The sequence below is a fragment of the Periplaneta americana genome, chromosome 6 (assembly GCF_040183065.1).
Source record: "Periplaneta americana isolate PAMFEO1 chromosome 6, P.americana_PAMFEO1_priV1, whole genome shotgun sequence".
Lineage (NCBI taxonomy): Eukaryota > Metazoa > Arthropoda > Insecta > Blattodea > Blattidae > Periplaneta > Periplaneta americana.
The window spans coordinates 116,623,882-116,645,471 of record NC_091122.1 but is presented as its reverse complement, the minus strand read 5'-3'; the positions used below and the strand labels follow the sequence as shown (position 1 = coordinate 116,645,471).

The 21,590-nt window shown below is 35.1% G+C and overlaps 1 protein-coding gene across 3 annotated transcripts in view; it reads left to right on the top strand.

Moving 5' to 3' along the window:
• swm (Zinc finger protein swm) overlaps positions 1–20,766 on the top strand; it is a 101,083-nt gene extending 80,317 nt beyond the window's left edge. For all 3 annotated transcript variants that reach the window (XM_069828791.1, XM_069828790.1, XM_069828789.1), the window contains 4 exons: positions 5,610–5,712; positions 9,250–9,419; positions 12,952–13,093; positions 19,907–20,766. In XM_069828791.1, coding sequence (XP_069684892.1) covers positions 5,610–5,712; positions 9,250–9,419; positions 12,952–13,093; positions 19,907–19,996 — 505 coding nt within the window. In that variant the 3' untranslated portion in view covers positions 19,997–20,766. The remainder of the gene's footprint in view (positions 1–5,609; positions 5,713–9,249; positions 9,420–12,951; positions 13,094–19,906) is intronic.
• The last annotated feature ends 824 nt before the right edge of the window (positions 20,767–21,590 follow it).

Here is a 21,590-nt window from a genome sequence, read left to right as displayed (position 1 = left end):
AGAGCAGGTAGAAGCTAGCATTTGCGTTACATATTCTGCGTTTTATCCCTGATATCAAAAGTTCAAAGTGTGTTTGTTAAATAACAGAGCGCTGTATAACATTCTATGTACTTAACAATGCCCCCCCGTTTTACTCTAAATTAGGAAGTGCTAATAAAATGTTACACAGTCAAACTAGGGAATTATTTATAACGTTCATAAATTTATTAAAAACGAAACAGGCTCCGCTCGTAACATAAGGAGTATATACAGATTAAAATAAACTGACCATAGTACCCTAGTTATCGGAACATTTTAATAAAATCACACAGTATTAGTGTTTTATTACAATGCCAAATATCAACTATTACACGATTACATATTTCTTATAACATCTTTGTCATTTCATTCAGTGATTTTATATGTAAAAAAATTCGTGTTTCTGTGTTTTCAACAGTTATGTTATTAGTTACTCTGCAACAAGGTTAGGTTACATTACATGCGCTGTGATAAATCTCACTCGAAACATCAAGCCAGCAGATGACTGAGAACTGTCGACAGTTTGCCAATCGAATCAAAGCGAGGTTGAGTGCACCCAAACGTTTCCAAAAGTTCGCGCAAATTACCGTGGCAAGTTCTTCTTGCGTCTACTCTAGCATCGGTAAGCTGTCACTCGGACCTTGCAAACAATGCGCAGAGACGATATCTTTAAATTTATCACTTGAACTTTCCAGTTTCAAAGGGGTGTTGGATGAGTCTAAATAGAAAAATGTGAAATTCTCTGTTCCTACACGTGCAAAAATTTCATTCGAGTGATACATAGTATCATGGCTATTACCACTAAGTGCTGCTGTTGCACAATGGATTCCACGAAACATAAGCAAAATATTCCTACACTCAAATCATCGAGTGTTACTTCGTCTTCATATTTGCGATGTTGGCTACACTGCTCTTCACGTCACGTGACTCACATGACCCCTCTTTAAAATGAGAGATGAGAATTCCATGAAAATGCATGTTTTTATAGGAACATAGGACATAGCTCATATTTAGTACTTACCCATTTCATTACTTTATGGTTCCAAATATGCATAATGCATATTTAAACAATTTTTAGCTTAATCGTGCATATAATATACATTTTATTCATTTTAAATGCATATTTTAAAGGTTTTGAGTGGACACCTCAGTTTCTCGATTTCTTTGCCCCTTATTTTAGCTTCAGGAATCAGGAGTGAAGAAGGAAAAGAAAGAAAAAAACTAAATAACACAAAAAGGTTCATTCACGTTTGCACCCATAACTTCTTGCGATGTAGAGAGGTCATTCTCTGTCTACAGAAACATCTTGATTGTTAAGCGCAGAAACCTCACAGAAATCAATTTAGAAATGTTGTTACTTGTTAACTGTGCAAAAAAAAAAAAAAAAAAGTGAAGTGAAGTGAAATAAAAAATTTGAAACAAAAATTGAAATGCATATTTTAGTGTATTTTTCACTTGATCATGCATGTTTCATAGTTTCATAGTGCATGAAATTCTCGTCTCTAGTCATAAGGTTATGAAAAGTTTTATTATTTTTTACGCAATTATGTATTAGTATAATTATGAACTGATTAATGTACCTTACCATATTCAGTACTAAAGATAAATATTGTACGTATTTCAAAACTTTATTTTTAAATATCTATATGAAGATTACTAAATTTCAACATGGAAAAAATGTTTGTGCAGTACAGTGTGTCTTTACATAACCTATAAACATATTTTCCAATTATCCGATCCGGCACTGACTTTGTCCCACAGTTGCCGGATACGAGGAATTCTACTGTAATATATATATATATATATATATATATATATATATATATATATATATATATATATATAATTGGGTTATTTTACAACGCTGTATCAACATCTGAGGTTATTTAGCGTCTGAATGAAATGAAGGTGATAATGCCGGTGAAATGAGTCCAGGGTCCAGCACTGAAAGTTACCCAGCATTTGCTTGTATTGGGTTGAGGGAAAATCCCGGAAAAAACCTCAACCAGATAACTTGCCCCGACCAGAATTCGAACCCGGGCCACCTGGTTTCGCGGCCAGACGCGCTGACCGTTACTCCACAGGTGTGGACCTGTACTATATTGTGAATGACACTACTCATTCATGAATAAATGCGCATAAGCTTTATTTTGACACCTTTTCAAAAATTTTATATATTGATAAATTTTTCAAAATAAAACTAAAATAATTAAAATCTCTTTTGTTTTTACACACACACACACACACACACATACACACAGATATATATATATATATATATATATATATATATATATATATATATATATATATATATCTGGATTTGTCCTTATTTGTGAAAGTTTCAGTCTTCTAAATATTTGGTCGACCTGGTTGGCTAGTTGGTATAGCGCTGGCCTTCTATGCCCAAGGTTGTGGGTTCGATCCCAGGCCAGGTCGATGGCATTTAAGTGTGCTTAAATGCGACAGTCTCATGTCAGTAGATTTACTGGCATATAAAAGAACTCCTGCGGGACAAAATTCTGGCACATCCGGCGACACTGATATAACCTCTGCAGTTGCGAGCGTCGTTAAATAAAACATAACATTTTAACATTCTAAATATTTGTGATGTTCTCTAGAAATAATTCTTTCAATGTCAGTCTTGCTGGAAACTATGTGAGAATCTCTTAAACGTGGTCTTCACGTAGTTTTGTTGAGATTTATTTGTAAAATAAACTCTTCAAACCTGTAAATTCTCCCAAATATTGACATTACTTCTGCTGCAAACTTACCAGTGAGATGGAATTTAAAGAAATAAACAATTACAGTAAAAACACGGTGTTATAACTTCTAGTTGTTTTCAATATTCTAGTAAAATTTTGGACTGCTTATAATTTCAAATGTTTTTTTATAATCATGAATCATTTTCATCCTGTCATCTTCTGCGACTTTCTTGTATTAATGGGAATAAAATATAATTATTATATACATAGTAATGTCGCTGTACATCACATTTCTTACAGATAATGTGTATTTTACACATTATACATTGTGACTGCCATTTGAAAGCTTGAATAATCAGTCTTCGTGATAAGATTGAATAACAGCTACTGCTGATTCTAGAACTAGTAGTGTGATTTGAATGCTAATTAATAGTTTTCATAATACACTGATATCCCTAACGTAATTTAATCGTAAAATCAACAAAATGGATCAGCTTCCTGTAAGTTAACCTCATCATTATCATCAGCTATTCAAGTAGTAGGCCTAATGGCCTATTACGGTCTCCTTCCATCTTTTTTAAGGGCTGACCCAAACATCTTTTCCCTAGAGTTAACCTATAAATGTAAAAAAGAGTTAATTTTTCCTGTCACTCCAACAAAATAAATTATAAATTTTAAAATAAAATAATCAAACTGTTATAATACATAAATATATAAAACACTATAGGGTCTCACTATCACTCGTCATTGTGTTGTTTTCAGTAGGTACTTTAACCCTGCGTTACTCATGTTATAAATATTCTCACCATTGCTCAGGTGGGGTTTCACAAACCCCATTTTAAATAACTAATATATTTTTCCGAAAGTTTCAGAAATCAGATAAACGCAATTAAATATACTATTCTTAGTTCACTTAAACAATTTCTTAAGTGAACTCTTCTGGATGTGATTGAAAAGTATACAGATGCACAGAGTACACACTAGCTCCATCTCTTAGATTTTCGTTGAAATATACGCACCGGGGTTTACCACACCCCACCTGAGTAATGCAGGGTTAAAGCAAGCAGTCATATGTTTCGTACTACTGATGTACTTATTCACTCTGTGGCACCCCTCTTGGAGCAAAAGAGGGGAAGGATATAGATACCAATGAGCTCGACTGTTTACATGGCGGGTGATGGCAAGCTGATATTGACATAACTGCTTTATATGAATCAAACATAAACTGAAAATCCATGTTTTGGCACTTACTTCCTTTTGCCTTCTGGTGCAAGATATGTGACTGACTGCATTTTATCATTGAAGAGAGCAGTCAGTATACCTCACCTTTCGTTGTGGGTGGCACTACGCAATTTTCTTGGTGATTCTGCCATTATTGTGATTCCTGGTTCCATGAATTCAATTAAAAGTACTTCCTGTATAGCTCAGAAAATGGTTGCCATTGCCTTTCTGGCAGTCAACATTTGTTGAACTTTTAGGTTTGGTTTGGTGACTGTGCATGCTCTTTGGTTTCGATGTTCACAAATTGGACCCATGTTTCATCACATGTAATGTTGTGGTCATGAAATTCATTCCCATCTTCACTGTAACATTGCAAGAGAGTCATTACATTTTTTTTTCTTCACATTTGCAAGTTTTTATTGGCAGTCATTGTGCACGAAACTTATAATGTCTATGATGAACTCGTACAATGTGATCATTAAATTCATCCTCATCTTTCACTACAACATTGCAAGAGAATCTTTGCATTTTATTCACATCATTAAGCATTTTCGGCATTTATCATTCACGAAACTTGTGTTTGGAATTTTATGGACATTCACACAAAAACTCTGGAACTGTGAAGCAATGTCTTTCGCGGACTTTCTTTATTAACACTTCAAACAAGTTTGTTACCCAGGATTGCTGACCTTGATCTCATTCATTGTGCACCTTTGTTGACCCATTTGAATTTTAAACAGTGAATTTCACAGTTAGCATTGAATTACAGAATACAGATTCACACATTTGTATGACAGTGAGTACTAACAAAAGACAGCTGCAGCTGATTGCATCGCATGTGGAGAGACAACACATGTGATGATTCTGCACGTATGTGAACTTGCTATTGTACATACAGTACATCATGCATTACACTTGAATAGGGGTTGAAATCTGAATAGCCCTTATAATATTGTATACAGTTTATCCTAATTCATACAAGTCATAAAGACAGACAGTATAAAGTTTCTGACACTTACTTTGGCACTGGCTGGTGTCTGTTGGCTGCAATGTAGAGAATAGCCAGAGTTGTTCTCTTGATAATCGTACTATATAATTTATGAATGTCATCAAAAACTAATGACCTCTAAAAACTACAGAAAGTTTATACGAGTATACTTGGTTAATGTCAGTCAGTTACTATTTTTGTTGCCATGCTCATGTTGTTTTCTCTTAAGCTCACACACAGACTTCAAGAAATAATTACATTTTATTGGTACCACTAAGGTTAGAACACTCAAGAAGCTATGTAAACAATTATTTACTTATGTAAAGAACGAATAGCAAACTATGTGTGTGCAAATGAATTTTTTATATTAGTGCTTAGATCATAGTGATATACAGTGCTTTCATTTTACGAGGAAACTTCACATCATTTCACTGCCGGCTGACTCCTGCTCTCCCAACCGCAGCGTGGGAAGCCAGTTCTACAAAACATCCCAACAGTTAGTTGCTTCTGGAATTGTACACATGTGTATAAGCCGGTGCAAGTACGACATGCAGGAAAGTGTATGCTAGGGTTCCACTGTAATCTCATTTCCTCATAAAATGAGAGCACTGTACAAGATTCAAATTTTCTTACACTTCTTGTCCATTAAGTTAATGATGCAAACTTATCATTTACAGGGGACGAACTTTTACACATGTTTGTGTAGATCACCGACCAACCAAAGTCTTGGTATCTGGGTATGAAGAAGACGAGAAGACTGAAGTTCTGGCGCATTTTGCGGTGAGTGTTTGATATGTGATTGCATAACAATATATATACGAATAATACATGAGATGTTTGCATGTGATGTTAGATATTGTAGTTGCAAAGTAGATGGAAGTGAATTTCTTCATTTATGGGAAGACATAAAATTTTCATAGGATATATCTCCTCCATTTAGAGTTAATTCCAAAGGATAAATGGAATGTTCTGTTCTTATGATATGATATATATTTCGTCATAGCATTTCTTACATATTGTTTTCTAATGCCAGGCGTTTGACAATAAAGTCATTTGACTTCTTGCACTCCAATATTTTTCAAAGATATTGTCATAGTCAGCCACTTACATGTAATTGTGAACCTCACATTTTCACATATACAGAACCACCATTAATAATTATTACAAATAATACTTCTTGCAGTATACTTTATTAAAACTATCCTAATCCCACTAGCTATCTCCCCTCTCGCTGCTCAGTCTATGATATATATACTGTATATAATACTTATCCTACCTTTCTTTTGCTATTCATTATTTTATTCACTAGTTCACATATACCTTACTGTTTATACTAGTTCAATTCTACAGCCAATTCGTTATTTAGTTTGTTATTTACTATAACAACTTATTTGCACCATCAATAATTCCTAATATTCACACTTTCGTTACTCTGATGCCTTGATATTAATCTTATTCAGTACCACTAGACAGTTCCTACTACTCTTTTCGTGATCTTTTATTAGTTCACTAACATTGGTCACTCATTACTCTAAAAATGCTATTCACTAGTCATTTTTTTTCCTAGTCAAACAGGTCGTTATCAGCACCGATCTCTACCTGTTTCACTGACCACTCCTCCACCCCACCCCACCCCTTCTTCGTAGCTTGCAGTTCTCTAATATATATACGAGGCCTGTCTAAAAAGTATCCGACCTTAAATTTTCCCGCGCAAAGTAGTGATTCTAAGGCGGCGCCACTGTGCATGGTGGAAGGAGGAACCGTAATGCGCATGCTTGAATTTTTTCACCGCATTCGCTTGAGCCAGTCACTGGCTGGTGGTCGCCAAGTAAGGTGCTGTTCTAAGTGTTTGTCGGATTTAGTTTTCTCGCAAGATGACTGAACGAATTGAGCAAAGATACTGCATCAAATTTTGTCAAAAGCTTGGTGATTCTCAAAGTCAAACAATTCGTAAGATTCAGCAAGTGTTTGGGGAAGATGCGATGGGTGTAACACAAATTAAGGAGTGGTTCAACCGATTCAAAGATGGCCGCACATCAGCGGAGAGTGAGCAGCGTTGTGGCAGGCCCCAAACTGCTCGGAGTGCAGCTGTTGTTGAGAGGGTGCGAAATTTGGTGATGGCAGATCGTCGTTTGACCGTGTTGGAGATTGCCGAAGAGGTTGGAGTGAGTAAAGATTCTGCACATGCAATTTTGCGTGATGATTTGAACATGAACCGAGTGGCTGCGAAATTCGTGCCCAAGTTGTTGTCCCCGGAACAAAAAGATCTCCGTCGTGACGTTGCACAGGACCTTCTGGACACCGCCAACATTGATCCTGGGTTTCTGAACACCGTGATAACTGGAGATGAGTCATGGGTGTACAGGTACGACCCAGAAAAAAAAGGCAGTCGTCGCAATGGAAGCATCCCGAGTCTCCAAGGTCGAAGAAAGCGCGGCAGGTGCGAAGCAAAATCAAGGTGATGCTGACTGTTTTCTTTGATGTCCGTGGAATTGTGCATCACGAATACGCACCGGAAGGACAAACGGTGACAAAGGAGTACTATCACGATGTTCTCCGGCGACTCCGTGATGCAGTTCGGCGCAAAAGACCAGACATGTGGACGGCGAACAACTGGCACTTGCATCACGACAACGCCCCCGCACATTCATCCCAATTGATCCACACTTTCTTGGCCAAACATGGAATTACAACCGTTCGCCAACCTCCCTACTCTCCAGACCTGGCTCCTTGCGACTTCTGGTTGTTTCCAAAATTGAAGACACCACTGAAAGGATCCCGTTTTGAGAATAGAGAAGAGATAATGCGGAACGCGACGACGGAACTGAACACCATTCCAAAAGAAGACTTCCAGAGGTGTTTCCGGCAGTGGAAGGATCGGTGGGCTAAGTGTATGCAAGCACAAGGGGCCTACTTTGAAGGGGATTAGGGTCCCAACCCCGTCAGGTATTTGAAATATTTTTTCTGGCTAAAGGTCGGATACTTTTTAGACAGGCCTCGTGTATATATATATATATATATATATATATATATATGTATGTAGAAGAACTTACTCTTGATAGGCCTCTGAAAGAAGCATTGACCAGCTTTTTCTTATCCCACCAAGATAGCTGCTTCGTTCTCTAATATATATATATATATATATATATATATATATATATGTAGAAGAACTTACTCTTGATAGGCCTCTGAAAGAAGCATTGACCAGCTTTTTCTTATCCCACCAAGATAGCTGCTTCACACTCAAATACCTTTGCAAGCCAGTGTCTAATTAGAAATTATAGATCTCAACAAGACGTCTTGTGAGACCACAGAGAACTCTGACAGACATGGCAAGAAGTAAAGTAGAAAACATTATGGTGGTCACATAAACCAGTCAACTGTAGTGCAGTGATTTCAAGGCTGAATCATTTAAAAGGACTGACATGATCCCAAACAGACTCGCATAGCTGAAGGGAGGGGAGCAAGAGAAGCACAATTCAAACGTAACCAATCTTTTAGGTACAGCATATGTAAATCATACTTTGAGTGTTGAGCATATAGTGGCATAGGGGAGGTAAATGTGGGGAAAAAATTGTCTTCGCAGAACTGTTACTGATTGAAACTGAAACATAACTGTAATAGCATAATGAGCAGGGTTATGAAGTTCATGCACTATAGAGTAGTATTTTTACTTTGTATATATTTAACCATGCCCTCATACATGTCTGTGTCTGATATCAGATGTTTCTGGATACTTATCTGTGATGTGGGAAACTATGTATATTATGTCCAATCACAAAATTAAAGAAGACAAAACAAATTTAAGTGCAGCATCTTTTGATAACCACCATAATGGTAACTTGTACAATTGTACATGTAATACACTTGGCATGTCACACAAAGATACACGAACTACTTCCTCTCTTTGGTTCTTTTGAGACCACTGCATAGTATATCTGAGTCTGGAGATAGAAGACAAGTCCTCGAGATAAATAAAAATTAAATCTGGGTTATTTACGAACATGTCAAAATCAATTTGTGTAGGAACTATAATAGTTACCTGAATAGTACTATTCATGCTAGATATTGATACATAAGCTAGTTATTGAGTTTTCAGTCCTCCATTTGTTTTGAATCATCCTGTGTTGTATGAGTAAAGCAAATTCATAGCGTATGTCAATTTATTAGGCTCATAAACTTTGTTTCAAATTATAAGAAGATGTAAAACATTAGTCAAAACCTCAGGAAATAAAAAAATTATGAGCTGTATTTTTTGTATGTCTGCTTTTCTTGTCTGAAAACTGCATCAGTGTTATACACAACATGATGTTGCAGCAATTTGGCGAAATTGTGGACTACATTGTTGATGAATCCACTCCTTCCATCATCCTAAACTACAAGACCCGCAAAGAGGCAGAGGTGGCAATGGTGAAAGGTCGTAATTTTCAAGATCGTTTACTGTCCATTACTTGGTGTAGCAGTCCAGTAGTTTCTAGGGGAGTCAGGTAAGTGTGTCATGAACTAGATGGCTTCACCTTTCTAGCTGTACAATTCTTTATATTGTAAATGTTGTCATTATCACAGCTTTTGAGAGCATTTGTGTGCATTTATATACTGGGGCAGCCAGGAATTATATGTGGCATTTACTGAACTGTGAAATGTGTGTAACTTCCTAATAATCAACCTTTTGTTTGCGTTTTCATAGCAGGCTTATTCTGTCGCCAGATATTCAGTCTCACATTCCTCACCCATCTCCTACCCTTAAATTTTCATTTGATTTTGATTTCATTGTAAGCTTCTTTCTGGAAAAATATCACTTGAATTGCTTGTGCTAGAATAAAAGTTTCTATTTATGCTCTAAATAACATTTCGAAATGAATTATTTGTGAATTTTTGTTCTTAATATTTATTGAAGTTTATTTTATTGAAATTGAATTATAATTGAAAGAAATATATTAATGATAAGACTTCGAAGAGTTTCATTGCAATATTTTAATATTTTTAAACACAGTGAATCTTTAGTCTGAATTATGGATTTTTAAGGATGAAAAAAATTCTTATCATGGTTCTCTTCAAGACAAAAAGAAAGCTGAAAGGTCCATCATGATTTAAAGGACTCCAGGCGAAATATACTGACAGTTCTCAGTTTAACTCTGTTAGTCATTATCCTTGCCTGTCATTCTATTACAGTGGGTGAAATATTCTGTCTTACAAATTTTCTTCAGGAAGTTCTTAACTGACAGCATCTGGAGGCTAGAAAGTTAACCAACCAAATTTTCCCTCTAACTATAGTACATCAACTAATCACCAGTACAGGGTCTTGGTCCACACCTGTGGAGTAACAGTTAGCGCGTCTAGCCGCGAAACCAGGTGGCCCGGGTTCAATTCCCAGTCAGGGCAAGTTACCTGGTTGAGATTTTTTCCAGGATTTTCCCTCAACCCAATATGAGCAAATGCTGGGTAACTTTCGGTGTTGGATCCCGGACTCATTTCACCGGCATTATCACCATCTCATTCAGACGCTAAATAACCTAAGCTGTTGATAAAGCATCGTAAAATAACCTACTAAAATAAAAAAAAAAGGGTCTCAGTATAAGATTGTTATACATTCCACACTTTTCTGTTACTATACTGCATTTCAGATGTGAGTCCACTTTTTTACTTTTAAAAATAAATTATTTTAATGTAAAAATATTTCATAATAGTGAATGAATGAATGAATTAATATTTATTAACTGCAAATGGATTTTTACTCAGTGATAGTTACAGGAAAAAATAACGATGTATGAAGAAAGACAAGACAAAAACTAAAGAAATACAGAATAGGAATATAAACAAAACAAGTCATATAACAATCTTCACTACTAATATTTTTAGCATCCCCTTTACATTCTCTAATCAATACACAGTAATTGTACTCATTAGTCACTAAAACTTACAAAATGCTCTGTAGTTCCTGCACTTCCTCTGCAAAACACTGCACACATAACACTACTTACATTTCTGTGCTCTGTGCACTCACTTTCACTGTAAATCTAACCTAATATTCAGACACTATAACTCGCTGAACTGGCTCTGTGATTCGAATCTTCCATCCTTATTAGAAACATACGTTCTTCTATAAAACGTATTTCCATTAATATCGGTATCGCTAGTATACAGATCTCCAATATGTCCATGCAGTGGGAACAAAACCTTGTAACTGCTATGTTAAAGACTGCACATTTTCTTACAAATTCATGGGAAAATCCTTCCTCACTGCTATCCCCTCTGAAGTGTCAACAAAAGAGAAACCTGTTCCGTAGGTAGCTTTGGAGAGAGAAGTGTGAATGACAGAGAAGGGTAGTGTTTACGATAGAGAAAGACTGTATTGGAGCCACGATTTTTGGTGGCGACTACAGTGTTTTTTTTTAAATACACTTTTCCTTTACTTCTTCACATTTGTCCACTGCCACAGGCTGTGTTAGCAGCTCTTGCTGGTTCACTTCTGAGAATGAACCCTAAGATACCACTCGCTACAATATTCCACCCAACTTTACTGGCTGTAGTTCGCTTATGTTCTAACCAAATGAAGCTGAATGTCCAGTGATTTCATTTCTGCTGTTACCCTTAAAAGTATCAATTATGAAAAGAAAGAATAGCATCAAGAGACGGGGTTCAGTGAACCTAATGACGAGCCACGCCTGGTTTGAGCACATGTGCTATTGAGATGTGTTTTCATCTAGCAGTTGCTGACCAAAGAACTTAGTACAATCAGCTGATTTTCTCAATCATGCCAATTATGGTGGAGAAATTTATTGCAGTATTTATAATTTTTAATTATGTGAATTTCTTTTGGATAGGCATTGCCTTAATTGTCTTTAAGTAGTTGCACCATTGTATGTATAATTGATGAACATTAATGTATGAAACAATGGCGTTCTCGATGTCTGTTGGTTCCTTTTGGACCCGTATATTGCAGATGCAAACCTGACTAAGGCTGATGATGTTTTAATTATTAATGCAGCTTCCATCATATGAGAAATGAAGATTTTTAGACCCATACAGTAGAATTATTGCACATAAAAGATATCTCTGTTCATTAATAAAAGGCAAAATTGTATGTATATTCAGGCCTGTTATTATTTGGTTTTCAACCCGAGATAAAAGACTCCAACATGATAGTGAATATAGAAACCTCTGATAGAGATAAGTAGAGACATGTCATTTGATAATTTTGCTGGTCCACTGACGTCTGTATTTTGAAATACTTACCTATATGTATGTATGAAGCACATAAATTGTAAATGATTATCAGTTTAGGTTAAACTGAGTCCCTTTGAGAAGAGCCCAGTGTCTAGTTTCCATGTGTTGTATGTTCAAACCAATCAACCAATCCTATGTAATATTTCAATCATATTTTATGTTACTAATTTTTAATATTATATTTAATTTTTTCTACCCCTTTATGTTTGAAACTACTGAAATTTGTTTGTAAGTAAAAGAGATTACTTATAAATATATGATCATTTGCTACACATATAGCATTCTACCTTTTTTTAAAAATAATTATTATACGGCGGTCTAAGGCATCCTGCCTAGGACTCACGTTTGGAATGCGTGCTGGTTCGAGTCCTCATGGGGGGAGAAATTTTTTCATGAAATTTTGGCCAGTGTATGGGACTGGTGCCCACTGAGCATCGTGATGCACTTGGGGAGTTACGATAGGTAGCGAAAATCGCGTTTTGCAAACCAGCTATAATGGCTGGGGGGGGGGGGGATCATTGTGCTAACCACACGATACCTCCATTCTGGTTGGATGTTCGTCTACCTCTGCTTCGGCATGTGGGCGTGAGGCCAGCAGTCGGCTGGTTGGTCTTGGCCCTTCAGGGCTGTAGTGCCATGGATTTTACTTTTTTTTATTATTTTTGATACGGTGTGTATTTTTATTTCTTAAATATAGCAGTCCTGCCTTAGTGACTGCTTTGTTACCATTCATACACTAAACTAAAAGAAATGGTGGTAATTTCTTTACATAATAAACTTTTATGTTTACAGAGGAGGCCACAATCTGATGTCAACAGTTCATCTCCGTCATGGTCTGGGTCATCGCTCGGTGATAATGGTGGGTGGAGCACCAGAGGGAGGAGAGGAGCTCCTTGAGGAAGTGGATGAGGGCCTTATAGATGAAGAAGAGGAGGTGAGTGCACAGCAGATCCAATCCTGGAATTATGCACAATATGATGATGATCTCACTTTGATGGTCAACAACATTCTTGTAAGCGTATTAGAAATAGACCACAGGCGTCCACACCTGTGGAGTAACGGTTAGCACGTCTGGCTGCGAAACCAGGTGGCCCGGGTTCAATTCCCAGTCGGGGCAAGTTACCTGGTTGAGGTTTTTCCAGGGTTTTCCCTCAACCTAATATGAGCAAATGATGGGTAACTTTCGGTGCTGGAGCCCGAACTTATTTCACCGGCATTATCACCATTTCATTCAGACGCTAAATAACCACTGATGTTGATAAAGCATCGTAAAATAATCTACTAAAATAAAAAAAAGACCACAGGCATACACTTCATTCAGCTTCATTCATATCGAAAGTAGACAAATTTATCATAATCATCGATTTCTGTGTTTCTGTGGCTGCTGTATTTGCTTCTGAATGCAAGATCTGAAGTATAAATAGTCTCGTGAAAGTGTTTTCATTTTCAAGGAAAATTCATTTTAAAATTATAAGATTTAAAATTGTTCATGCAAGTTTTATAATCCTGACTTAAGACAGTAAGTACAATAAGAGTGGTATATGCATCATTTTCAGCATCAATTTTAGATTTTACAATTTATATTTTAATACACAGCTACATTCATTTGTTAACAGAATGGCGGAAGGAAATGTGCTATCAAGGGAGGGGGTGAAACTGGAATTAAAATGTTACTTAAAAATACATTGTTCAAATTACGTGAATAAAACAAGATGTTGCTGAAATTAATTGTTAATTTTCGCTTTATTTTGCGTATTTAAAATTGCTTTTTGGGGGTTATGGAAAGAAGTATAAATAAATGTTGCAAAAAATTGGCAAAATGAAAACAATTTTCCTTATTGTGTATCACAAATTTCACTGTTCTCTAGATACAAGAGATTTATAGGCTTGTGTGTTGTAGTCTGTCTCTGAACCCAAAAGCAAGTTAATCCTGGCTAACTTGGGTTTTTATTCGGAAAAAATGTTAAGTGTAGTTTCCATCAGTTTAAGTAAAACTGTTAGCCCTTTAGTCCATACAAATATGTGTTTGTTCATTAATAAGATGAATAAAGTCAAAATTCTATATGCAGACCTACCATTGTTCTATATAAAACTTTCTTAAAAGTAAATGTTAAAAATATTAAAAAAAGGTAATATACCTTAATGACAGATGGGCCTGTTTCAACACCGGTGTGGTGTCATCATCAGTGTTTTTCGAACTACTGCAGCTCCATCTCATCTTGATTTCCGGCAGTTGCTGTCAGGGGTGGGGATGTGCTGCTCTTATGGTGGTGGGGGGTTGTTTGTACCTATGTCGTGTATTATGAGATCAAATAATGTATGTGTATTGAATTATATTTGTATATTAAGTATATATTGTGGGCATGTTATTGTGTGCTTGTATATTTGGTATTGGTCTAATATGTTTAATTGTGGACTTTTATGGTGTGATGTGTAGTATTTTCATATCTGTTTCTATGTTATTGTAGTCGTGATTGTTGTTAGTAATGTGTTCTACATAATTTTTTGTGATGTATGGTTTAGTTATTGCTTTAATGTGCTCATTGTCTCTTATTTGAAATGATCTTTCAGTCTGTCCTATATAGAAATCTGGACAGCTATTGCATTTTAATTTATAAACCCCAGTTGAATTGTATTTATTTGTTTGTTGTGGTTATTTAGATATTTCAGTATTATATTATTTGTTTTATATGATTTCTTGTATTTTAGTTTTTTGAATGTAGCTGCAATTTTGTGTGTATTGATATTGTGATATGTTAATGTAATGCATTTATTCTCGTGTGTTGTTTGTATTCGTTTGTTATGTTTTTGTTTTGCCTTTTTTATTAACGTGTCTTATATTACAGTTGCATCCATTGCCTTGTGCTATATAATTTATTGTATTTAGTTCTTCAGTATGGTTGTCATTGTTCATTGGTATATTAATTAATCTGTGTGTCATTGTACGGAAAGCTGCATGTTTGTTATATGGGATGGTTTGATGAATTGTGTATGTGTGTTGTGATTATAGTGAATTGCTTGTATATTTTTAATTCGTCTTGTTTGTTTTGGTTATTGTGATGTGTAAGAAATTTATAGTTTTATTATGTTCTATTTGTATTTACACTTTAAATTGGAATGTGTTTTTTTAGTTGTTGATATAGGTTTTCTATTTTTGTCTTCTATTGCCATTATATAGGACTGTTATGTCGTCTACGTATCGATGCCAGTACATTATTTTGTCTGTGTGTTTGTTATTGTCAATATTTAGTAGACTTCTAAAAAGACTAGCAGGAAAGAAATGGGGATGCTCTAGGAATACTTTGAACACTACATACAAAATGTTTATACAGCCAGTGCTGACATACAGTAGCGTGCAAATTAATCCGAACAACGTAATTACTTATGCAAAAACACTCAAACGGGATAAAAAAAAAGATCTAAGACATACCTCAGTAATCTATGTAGCCTCCCTTGTTCCTAATAACAGCTCTGAGACGATTTGGCATGGATTCCACTAATTTCCCACAAATATTCTTCATTTCTTCATCGCGAAACCATACACCAATGAGGGCAGAAATCATCTTCTCCTTTGTAGAACAATCCATTTTTTGTATTCTTCTTTTGCAAATTGACCACAAGTTCTCAATGGGGTTGATGTCGGGTGAGTTGCCTGGCCAGGGGAGTACCTGAATATTCTTCTTGTTGAAGAATTCTGTAGTTTTTCGAGACGTATGGCATGGTGCCAGGTCTTGTTGGAATACACTACTGCCATCCGGAAATGATTTTTGCAGCTGGGGTACGATTCTGGTTTCCAATAAGTGAATATATTTGTCAGAATTCATCATTCCCTTGATAGGTATTAATGCTCCAGGCTCTTCATGTGTAAAACAACCCCAAAACATTACTTTAGGGGGGTATTTCAGTGCTTGTTGGAGATGAGCTGCTGTTACTTTTTCGGATCCTTTCCGTACGTAAGAAACATGGTGGCCGTGGACCTCGAAATGAGACTCATCGGAAAAAAGTACATTCTTCCAGTCATTCACTGTCCAGTGTTGATATAATTTTGCCCACATTAAGCGTTTTTTGCACATAACAGGGGTTAGCAGTTGCTTCTTAATAGGCTTACGAGCCCTTCGTCCAGCTTCCAAAAGCCTACGCCTCACTGTTGTGACGTGAATATTCGCCCCAGTGGTAGCCATTAACTCGCAGGTTAAGTCGGCAGCAGTTAGTCTAGGATTTAATTTACTTTTCCTGACAATTAAACGATCATCTGCAGGTGAAGTCTTCCTTTTCTGGCCACAGTTTCCTTTTTTCTGGGGTGTGATGGCTCGAATTATGATCGAATTAACAGTAGCCAAACCGATGTGACATTCTGCAGCAATTTGCCTTTGTGTCATAGAAGAATGCTCTGCTAATGTTATAATTTTAGACCGTTTACGTGGAGTTGTATCCATTTGTGAAGACGACAGAATGTACACAGGATTGCAGTATTAAGTCTTCAACACAACTGAAATGCTTATAAGTACAAAACGACAGGAAAAATGTCACATATTATAAAAAAAATAATAACGACAGACCTTCAACAATGGAATTACACGTACTACAGATGTCAATTAAAGCGGTATGAGCAGCTGTGAGGCCAACAATGACAGAAAATGTAAAAATATGTCGTGTTCGGATTAATTTGCATGCTACTGTACTGCGGAGAAATTTTAATTACTTCACCTTTCATAAACGACATAGAATATGTTCAAAACCAAGCTCTCAGACTCATTACTGGTGGAATCAAAACAACTCCAATAGATTCTATGAGATTCCTCACTAATATTAACAGCATCAAAATAACAATAGAAGAAAAAGCACTGATTCAATATGAAAAACTTATCAGATTACCAGGAAACAATTGGCATTCATACAGTCCTCTCTGTAGATTGAAAACTCAAAAAAGTTTCATATCCATTGTTCAAGAATTAAAACAGAAAATCAATATCCCGAATTTAAAAGAAAACTTACAAATTAAACCAAACCCTTTAACTCTATTAAATATAGAATATAATCTAAATTTAACAGAAGAAATACTGAAATCAGAAGTAAACACTGAAATGCTGAAACAATTGTCTTTAGAGACAATTAATATTAGGTACCCTCCACAAAACTGGCTTCATTTATACACCAACGGTTCTTTGATCTCCAGAGAACAAGGTGCCGGGGCAGGTGTTACGTGCTGTCTCTTCTCACTTTATAGATATGGAAAAACAAGTTTTGATGGTGACATCATTGCAATAAGTGAATGTCTCAGGAATCTTCTATGCCACATCAATAAATTTAGGAATGCAGTTATATTGTCAGACTCCAAAACAGCTATTCTATCAATCGTCTCTAAACACACACCTTCATCTCAAACAGCAGAAATAACTAAAATGCTCTCTCAATTAATATCACTCAATAAAAGAATTGTATTCCAATGGATACCATCCCATTGTGGAATCCTGGGAAACGAGAATGCTAATGCTTTAGCAAAGAAGGGCAGCACTGCTACTTACAGACCTGTTACTAAATCTACATATTATTCTGTGAAGAGATTTACTAAATCTACATACTTAGACTTCAACAAACAAAATTTGATAACTCAATCCCAAGGGAAAAAATGGAACTCTCTGCATCAAAATCCACAGTTAATTCCCGATTTACCACGAAAATCGTCTGTAGCTGCATTTAGATTGGCAACAGGCCATGATTGTTTGGCCAAACACCTGCATAGAATTGGAATATATCAGTCCCCTAATTGCCCATTGTGCAACTCAAACCAAGAAATGGATTCGGAACACCTCAAAATCTGTGCTTCAGTGGCTGGTCATGATAATATCTTTGAAAAATATTGGAGTGCAAGAGGTCAAATGACTTTATTGTCAAACGCCTGGCATTAGAAAACAACAACAACATATTTAGTATGTGTGTTTGTTCTATATTATGTATGAACATGTCAACTAGTATGCTTGATATGGGTGAATCCATTGGTAATCCATCAGTCTGTGCATAATATTTGTTGTTGTATGTGAAATAATTTTGTTTTGTGATGATTTCTGTGATGTGTATAATTTCATCAATGAGAGTCTGTGGTACGTTGTTTTTGTTAAACATTTGTCAAAGTATTTTAAATGTTTCTATTATTAGTATGTTTTTGTATAAGTTTGTGATGTCGAACGATGCCAGTGTTGTGTTGTGTGGAACATGTATGCGTTTGATTTTTGTTAACTATATCTGTGGTGTTAATTATTGTTGTTGGGTTCTTAAATTTTATATTATTTCTTATAATGTTGTCCATGTATTTCGCTAATTTGTATGCTGGTGCATTTTTTTAATTTATTAGTGGTCTGATTGGTATCTTTTCTTTGTGAATTTTCGGTAATGCATTTGGCTTTGGTGTATGAGGTTTAATTTCTTGCTGTTTTTTGTTATTAGGTATTATGTGAGTATTTCGATTTGTTGCATTTTTTATTATGGTTTGATATTTTGTTATTGGGTTCGTTTTTAATTCTGTGATATTATTACCCTGAAAAAAACGTGTTAATTTTGTCGTCCATGTCTCATGCATTCATTGTTACGGTGCAATTTCCCTTGTCTGCTTTTACAAATATTAAATTATGTGCTCGTTGTTTCTCTCTTAATGTCTTTATTGTTTTATTTCATGTTTATCGGTTGTAAGTTTATTTATTTTATCTATGTTCCTCAGTAAATCTTGAATAATATATATTTTTGGTGTTGTGTTTGTGTGTGTTGGGTTGCTGTTCCTGCATTAATAATTATTTGCATTTGCTGTGTTTTTGGTGTCTTGTTATGTTGTAGGTTGTATTTTCAAGTAGTTTTGTTTCATTTTGACTGAATTTTACGTTGATATTGTTGAATATCCTAGGATGGAATTTATGTGTGGTATAGTATTTGGTGTTTTTTTTTTTTTTTTTTGGTTAATGCTGCTAATTTGTTTCTATGTCGTTTCTTTATATTTTGAATTATTTGTGTTACTACTTTAATCATATGTAAAATTATTACCTTTAATTGTATAATGATATACTCTTTTTGTTAGCTGTAAATACAGATTGTATGCATTTGTGTTGTTTGTTTTTCATGTAATGTAAATGTTTAATATTGTTTTGTATGTATATTTTCTCTGCTATAGCTTTTGTTTTTTGTGATGAGTTGTTTTTTTATGTTTATGTATACATATTTGGGTATTACGTCTTGTTTGAGACATTCTTGATTGAATTTTATATTATGAGATGTCTTGACCACTTTAACACTTATATGAATATGTAAAACTTTCTTAAAATTGAACGTTAAAAGTGCTAACAAATGTTAAAATATTAAACAGGCCCATCTGTCATCAATGTATATTATTTTTTAACACTTTTAACGTTTAATTTTAAGAAAGTTTTATATATTCATATAAATGTTAAAGTGAACAAAAAAGACAAATGGACTGTTATTCTGTTCTCAACTCTTAACACAGCAGCATTTCTGAAAGCCTTTGATAGAAGAGGTTAGGGAATATGTCAGTTTAAAATATCACTAGTTCATGGTATTCTACATGTAGCACTATTCACCAATATAGATTGGAAATGGGAAAGCAGAGAGCAGTCAGTAGGAACCAGAGAGTTATTTTTAAGTGCTCGATACTGAAAACCATCCATCTATCTTTGTAAATGAAGCCTTAAACTTATTACTTTGTGCAGTCCAGATTGAGAGGAAGACTTGTGTATTGTTGCAGTTGGGTGTGGCAGAGCTCAGCGAAGATGTGCTGCTGCAGGATGATGAAGAGGAGGAGGAGGATGGAGAGGACAGGAGTTGGCGTCGATAGCAGCTATGATCCATGGACATTTCAACAGACTTGCTTCACATTTTATTTGAAATATGTGTACATACATTTTGTAACTTTTATAAATATTAGATGTTTTGTTTGTTTTCAAGAAAATGTATTTTCCAATGAAAACAAAATTTCTGCGAGGAAAATCTGTTTGCAGGAGGTTGAAGTGTTCTCATTGCTAGTGTAGTTTTATTTTTTTTTTCTTTTATTTTTTTAAGAAAAATTACATTATCTTGAAGAGTGACTCCAATAGATCCTGTAAGTGATTGTGAAGGCTGAGATGTAAACTGCAGACAAAGAAATTTGATTTTCTGTAGGGATACGTATATATGTGCGTAATTACTATGCAAGTATAAATGAGATCTCTGTGTTCATAATGTCATAGGTATTGTACTTGATTTTATTGTAACATATTTGTGATTAGTTTCCTTTATGAATGGGTCAATATTTGTTGTATATGAATTACTACAAATAATGTGCTTTGGAAAATGGTTAAGTATGAAAAGAGAGAAAAGATCAAAACAAAAAGAGAAAAAATAATGACGTTGAAATGAAAAAAGAAAAAGAAAAAAGAAAATTGAAAAGATGAGACTTTTGTAAACAACTTACCAAAAGAAAAAAGAGAAAAAAGAAAAGAAAATATTAACCTATTAAAGCACTGAAGGTTTTGTACAAACAATAAAAGAAGTGGGAGCAAAATATGAAAACAAAAGAAACAAAACAAAAAATAAAAAATAAAAATATTTGCCCCACCAACAAAACAATTTATTTTCAAAAGAGCATTGATGTCGTATTTGACAGATTCATTGTATCATTCATCATATTCATAGATATCATTACAATCATTGTCATACTCATAATCATTCATAGCTTAGAGGTGGTGAGTACAATGTTAAATTATTATTCTGCAATTTTTTTTCCCCCTTGTTTTGTTTGTATACTAATTTGTTTCTATCAAGTTTCAGGGCCATACATCCTGCTACCTGAGCAAGCACCCTGATCTTGTGACGTATTTCATCAACTACATCTCTAGAAGTTGTTTTAGAACCTTGCAGTTACTATAACGAAGCATTTTCTGCAGACCTCCCGATAAAGAACTAAGAAAGAGACTAGTGAAGTGCTTTGTGTGGAGTGTGGCATTATATGGGGCAGAAACATGAACATTACAAAGAAGTGAAGAGAAATGACTAGAAGCATTTGAAATATGGCTGTGGAGAAGAACAGAGCATGTGAAATGGACAGACAAAATAAATGAAGCTGTGTTGGAAAGCGTCAACGAAGAAAGAATAAGTTAATGCTGAAACTGATCAGGAAGAGAAAAAGGAAATGACTGGGTTATTGGCTGAGAAGAAACTGCCTACTGAAGGATATGTTGAATGGGAAAAAAGTTTGACGTAGGAGAAGATATCAGATGATAGACAAAATTAAACTATATGGATTGTATACAGAGACTAAGAGGAAGCAGGTATAGTGGCACCATGTGTCAGGAAATCAATAGTAATTCTTCCTGCATCCCACAAACTGGAAACATAATTTTCTTAGTTGATATTTGGACTTGAAACTCTTTCATGATTGAAGAAGAGTAGTG